The sequence below is a fragment of the Larus michahellis genome, chromosome 9, assembly GCF_964199755.1.
Source record: "Larus michahellis chromosome 9, bLarMic1.1, whole genome shotgun sequence".
NCBI lineage: Eukaryota > Metazoa > Chordata > Aves > Charadriiformes > Laridae > Larus > Larus michahellis.
The window spans coordinates 48,896,233-48,902,578 of NC_133904.1; the positions used below are offsets into that span (position 1 = coordinate 48,896,233).

Sequence of the window (6,346 nt, forward strand, 5' to 3'; positions counted from 1 at the left end):
CTGCAAAAAATATTTCCCTTAAAGAAAGGCAAAAAAGGGACAGATATCTAGGAGATATTTCAGTGTCCAGAACATATATGGTACACAAGTCTTGCTGAAGTCTCTAATTATTCATGTTACTCTTTTTAACAAATTAGAGTCAGGTAAGATTTAGCATTTGAAAAAACCTGGGAAGTAGCTTTCAAGTTGGGCAGAAGGGATCCAAGGAGCCCTCAAATTAGAAAAGCTGGTTAAATACACTGCATGACTGAAGAGTGAAGTTTTTAAACAGTGAACAAACAAAACAAAACAAAACAAAAAGGAAAAAAAGAACAAGTAGGCCAAGCCAGAGCTACTTAAAATCTTTCAGGAAAGAAATGTGAATGAGATGATGCATTTCATAAAGGCTGCCTGCACTTACTTTGCTGTATTAGCTGTGATAATAGTTCCAGCTTCAGGACTATTAAAATTACCATCTGAGGGAGTGCAGACAGGACCAGAACTGGCGCTGGATTTCTGAAACAGTTTATAGGACATACAGCCATGATTTTCGAAACATAGAATTAGATGTTGCTTCCCCATCTTTTGAAACTCCTTGGTTGTGCAGCAGTGAAGTCAGACAAAGAGAGTCGTCAGCTCAGCTATCACTCACTATCATCTAGGTTTTGAAATTATCCCTTTTCATGCATCCCAGAAAGCTGCCGTTCCAGGCATAACAAATTATGGTAAATTGAACTTTGGATTCCAGCATGCTTATGCAGGCAAAACAAACTGATAATCTTGAAAGGAGCAGGTGTAACAGTGTCACAGACTTACCAAGACTCCACGCTTCCAAATACTAGAGTCTTCTCAATCTGCACAACCGCTTGGTGCACGCAGGGAAGGGCTGGCTGTGCCCACACTTCATATAAAGCTTACAGAGCACTCTGCCGACTGACAATATCAGGGAGACCACGGTGAAATTAGAAAATGCTGTATTTCAAAGTAAGTTTACTGCTACGAAGCATTTAAAACCTGAAGTCTTAATTAGTGTGTTTTTAAATAAATTAATACAGAATGCTTTGTAAACTGTTCCACGTAAATGTTTATTCAATTAGGAGCTGGTCTTGCAAGGTCCACAGGATCTGCACCGCACTTACAAAGGTAGAGCAAGCCATACACGCTTGTGAAATTCTGTAATTTTATGCTCTTTAAAATTAGATAATAAAGCTAGGCTGCTGTAAAAAGAACATATGGAAAGGATGCTGGATTAAGGGTAGGAAGTACAGAAACTACTGCTTAAAAGTCCCAACCTTTGTAATGCGGCACTGTAAGCAACCTAGTTCCCCCTTCCTAGCCACTGCCTCTGAGATTACTGAAGTGTTCACATCTAGTTCAGCCACCCGAGAAAAGCTCCGCAAGATTTCTCCTGACCTTGGGTTTCTCTCAAATGACCTAGTAACACACATAAGAGTAGATGTTTTGCTCGTACAGCTCTCAGATATTTTACAGCTTTTTGGCCCTGTAAAACAACACACACAAACAGATCTACAGGCCCAGAGTTTACCAGTATTGTTCTTTTCTGAGTTGGTAGTAAGATTTTTATCATGACCTTCGCACATCAAACAGTGGAGGAACAATACTGTAAAAAGTGAGGAAGTGGATGCTGATGGAAGACAAAACATAACACTACAGATTTATGAATAGCCTGTAACTTCAGACATTACACATGTACAGGTTAAACAGGCACAGAAGTACGGGCGGGAAAATTCAAACACAGAGCCCATCAATGGATCTGAATGCATATATATTCACAACATGACAGCTTAAGTGGATAAAAATCATTAGGAAAGGAGCTGAAAATATAAAATATTACATAAGAAACAAAACAGCCATCTACAGTGCAGCCCTCTATTTTGGCAACAAGTCTAGGAATCTCCCAATTTGGCATCTGTAAGAGCAAATATTGGAAGGCATTTATTTTTTTAATAGGAACAAGATACTAAGAGATGTGCATATAAATACGGATGAACTCAATGTATTAAAAGCATTTGCTCTAAAGCCTGATTAAAGAACAAAACAAGAAAGATTCAATAATATAGAGCACTTCTTGAACTAGCTACATTCTGCTATTTTAACATCTTTTCCCAGGCAATCATACCTCATTTTGAAATTGTTAACAGCTCTGCAGCAGAGGTCCCCCAGTACAATTAATATCTAGTTTCAACAAATGAAATATACACTGCCCCCAGTTTCCTCAGTACTCCACAGCACAACACAGTTGGGATCTCTCATTTTCCCAGGGACAGTGAAGTTATGAAATCTTAAAGTTTATAGATAATGTGGGATCAAAACAGATACCAGTACTGTAGAAAAACTAGTCCATGTGGTAGTTCAGGACTCTTGTAAAATCCTAAAAAAATCACTCAAAGGAGACCTGTGTACTATCCACGCGAGCTGGCCGTTAGCTGCAGGCTGGCTGGCTGCTTTGCATAGGCTTATGTCTCCAAACTGCTGCAAGCCCAAAATCTGGAGAATGCATCAATAACCACCCATCACACAGACAGGATTAAACTAGAGTACAAACAGCATGAGAAAAACCTTGCACGAAGCGACCTACTAACTGATTCGCTAAGGCTTACACATGCTTTTTTCCCCTAAAACAACACACTTTATTCTCAAGCTGAGTTTTAAGTGCAAAGATGAATATTTCTTTCCTTCAGCTTAACAAGTCAACCAAGAAGCATAGCACTGCTGGAAACAGAAGTCTGCTTAGCTAGCTCTACTTTTATCCTCCCTTCTTTCCACTTCCTCAGTGATATCTTCCCAGCTATAAATGCCATTTCTCTGATAAAGCTAAACCAAAGTTCTACAAATATAAGGGAAACAGCAGCAAGGCAAGCATTATACATCAGTGACATGAAAGCCCTGCTTGAACTGAATAGTGTAAATTATTCAGGTGGCAAATGGAAATGTATTACTTACAAATGATTCAGTCATCTCTTCTCTAGCACTTAAGTTAATAATTATATCCATGCTATGCTGTACTGATTCATAGGAGTAGAATAAGACTACCACCAATTTGTATACTGCATTTGAGTTCTTCGTGCATGCCTTACTAGTTTAGCAAACAATTAGACATGAATCTAGGGTAAGTGTCCCCAATTAGCCTACTAAGAAACACCAATATTTCTGCTAACCGCTTATTGCAGACTTTTCACAAAATTAGCTATCAGAGAGGAAAAGATCAAATCTATGCTGCACACCTTGCTCCATTCAAGTGTTCTGTTTTGCTTCTCCAATCAAAAAAAAAAAATTATTGTCAGTGCAACCAAAAAACCCTGACTCCTGACTCAAAAACTCAGTTCTACAACTGACTTTCTCAGCCCCCCGGAGCACAGCAAGCATATTCTGGATTACACGATGCAGTCAGACCCCTGGAAATTCAGCCTCCTTGCTCTCTCTGCTCAGTCAAGAGAGGATTCGCATCTGTCCATGACCACGCGTATGCCACAGAACTACAAAGATACCACTTTTCAATATTTCTGAAACAGGAGCTATGCATTTATCACAAAGGTTAACAAAATGCCTCAACAGTGCTTTCTATTTCACTCTCACAGTTAATTTTGCAGTTGCTTGCAAAAAGAAAACAGAAACTCCTGGAGTCCATGGTAAAGATAAGGGCTGGGAAACAAAACTAAGTCAAAGGGACACAGCAGAGAACCAGAGCTCTAGTTGGTAGCTCTGGCCATATGGTGTCAGCAGCCCTACCAAGCAATGAATCATATTCAAATGAACAAGTATTTTCCTATGAGTTTCCAATCTTTGTAATGCTATAGTTGCCACATGAATGTTATGCAATCGCTGAAAAAGGGACGGTGCTCACATCAAGGAAATGCAATGACCAAGAGACACGGGAGAGCTGATCCACACTACAAAAACCTGGAAGTTATTTTAGGAAGAGGGATATGATTCAAGTTATATTACTGTCTACTAATAAGATCGGGCATTGAATTTAATTTTTGAAGAGATATTGCAGAAGAGTGGAATGTCTGAGATGGAAAGTCAGAAACACCAATCCCTGCAATGCTGACGGGCTGAGGGGTCCGAGAGTGTCATAAGCCTGTGTTTCAGTTTTCCAGCCTGAAGCACAGATGATGACTGGAAGTGCTAGTAAAAACTGCATGTTTTACTAAAAAGATGCAAAGTACAATCACTACATATTAGCATAAAATGTTGAGATTGACAGTAAGTTTAGCCAAGCTATATATGCACCCAAACCACTGATGCTGAAAAATTCCATAAGCATTTGATTAAACAGCTATATAAGAAATTTGGAAGCAAGTTTCATGCAATTATTTTGTGCAAGCAGCAATGAAACAGTAAATTCTCCACTTGAAAGAGAAACAGTAAGGAGAATCTGCTTCCCCAAAGCTGCAACACCGCAAAAGTCTCCTCTTGAAAAAACAAACACCGTACCTCAAAAGGGAGGCTACAAATATCTGCTTAGCTTTCTTCTATCATCCCAACAAAAATCAAGGTAAGCACAGGAGAAAAAATGAATCCAAGATTGCATGCGTATAGCCAAAGTCTCTAAAAACAAATCACAAAGACTGGAATGGCTGTATTCAGGCTTGGCTGCATACGCATAGGAAAATGCACTGCCTTATATTTGCCCTCTTAATCTGAGGCTTAGTCAGCTGATCTCAGGAATGCATCCAAAATATTATATGGGACTGAGTCAATCACTTGCTTCTGGGGTGCAGAACTCCACAACGAAGTCATGATTCAGCCATCTCTCAGGATCTTAATTTCACCTGTGTTTGTGATGGGCAATTAAAAGTACAAATTATGCTGAAAAAAAAATCCAGTGAGATTAGCGAAGTATGAAGCTCTGGGAAGTCTTCTGCAATACCAAAGCTATCCATTGCCAGAAATTAAACAAAAAATAAATAATTAATCTCTCTTGCTAAGAGCAGTACTACGAAACTCCAAACGCTCAGCTTTGTACAGCACCACTGTGGTTCAGTTCAACTGGATTTCGAGTTAATCAAAAGCAGTAGTCAGTACCTACCTGGAAAAAAAAAAACAAACCAGAAAAAATCTGCACCCTTTACACACATGTGAAATGAGGCTCAGCAAGTTGGCATGCAGGAGCCCCCTTTGACACTGCAGCCTACTCTCTGGTTTGCTACTGCTTCAAATGAGACCTAAACCTGAAGTCTGACCACTCGGAGCAATTAAGATGTGGGACTATGAAAAACAAAATAATAAAATTGAATAACCCCAGTCTGATTCTGTGTTGGATTTCAGCAATTCAAAGCCCTTTTATAGCTCATACTGATTAAACTCCTTACAGTAAGAATCTATGCAAAATGTTTAGATGGCGTATCATTAACGAGACGCAACATTTTATTATGAGTCAGCTGTGTTTTAGTGCTAGACAAACCACTCGCTGGCCTCTATTTACGTAGCAATGTAACTTCATTAAAAATTCTGCATAATCATGCAATTATCAGTCTCCCTCTTGCTAGATTCTCTTTGGCAATATGGATCATACCCTGTTACGTGCAATCATGGGAAATGATTACAGAGCTTTTATAAACTAGTATAACAACCTTTAAATGGAGCCTAGTTATCACAACAAATGACTGCGACCTGAGCCAGAAAAAAAGAATTAGCGTCCGATAATTCCCTCAGTTCCTCCCTCTCTGAAGGAAAGCATCCACCTGCCGTGGCGATATCCCTGCCACCAGCTGACACACCCACCCGAAGGAAGCCAGTTTCCATGTCGGGAGAGGGCTCCCTGCTGTCCCGGCCACCCCTCCCCACCCGGCATTAGGGCTTCATTATTCCAAATCTGTCAAAACAGCGGCTGGGAGCAGCCAGGCGGGCGCTCCCCGCTCAGCCCGGCCTCCCCGACGCTGGCTTCCCTCGCCCCTTCCCCGGCGCGGCCCCCCGCCTCACCCGGCCCCCTGCGAAGCCGCCACCTCCCACAGACACCCCCCTCCCCGGACAGGCGGCGGTTCCTCCCACAAACCCTGGGTTTTAATCACTTTTACTAATTCTTATTGCGCCTGGCCGCGGCGGGGCCCTCCTCAGCCCCTCAGCGCCGGACCGGGGCCGGGGCCGCTCCCGCCGCCCGGGACCGACAGCGGGGCCCCTCGCCAGCCACCCACGCCGGGCCCCAGTACGGCGGCTGCCGGCCGGCCGCGGCTCTCACCATGGTACAGATGGAGGCGAGTCTCCGGACCGTCATCAGTATTTCCATCCGCCCGACGCGGCCCCGCGCCCCGCGGCCGCCCCCGCTGCCGCCGGCGCCATGTTGGGACGCAGCCGCCCAACTGACAGCGGCAGCCGGAGCCGCAGGTGGCGCAACCGCCAAACG

General features: G+C 42.7%; 1 protein-coding gene across 4 annotated transcripts in view; it reads right to left on the reverse strand.

Annotated features, from left to right (window-relative positions):
- The window catches only part of LOC141748308 (ubiquitin carboxyl-terminal hydrolase 12-like), a 31,899-nt gene extending 25,553 nt beyond the window's left edge, over positions 1-6,346 (reverse strand). For 2 of the 4 annotated variants that reach the window (XM_074600138.1, XM_074600136.1), the window contains exon 1: positions 796-912. Coding sequence is in view for 2 of the 4 variants with exons in the window: in XM_074600135.1 (XP_074456236.1) it covers positions 6,182-6,229 (48 nt within the window). In the remaining 2 variants the exon portion in view is untranslated. Of the gene's footprint in view, positions 1-795; positions 913-6,181 lie in introns of those variants that run through there. The other 2 variants (XM_074600135.1, XM_074600133.1) reach the window with 2 other exon arrangements.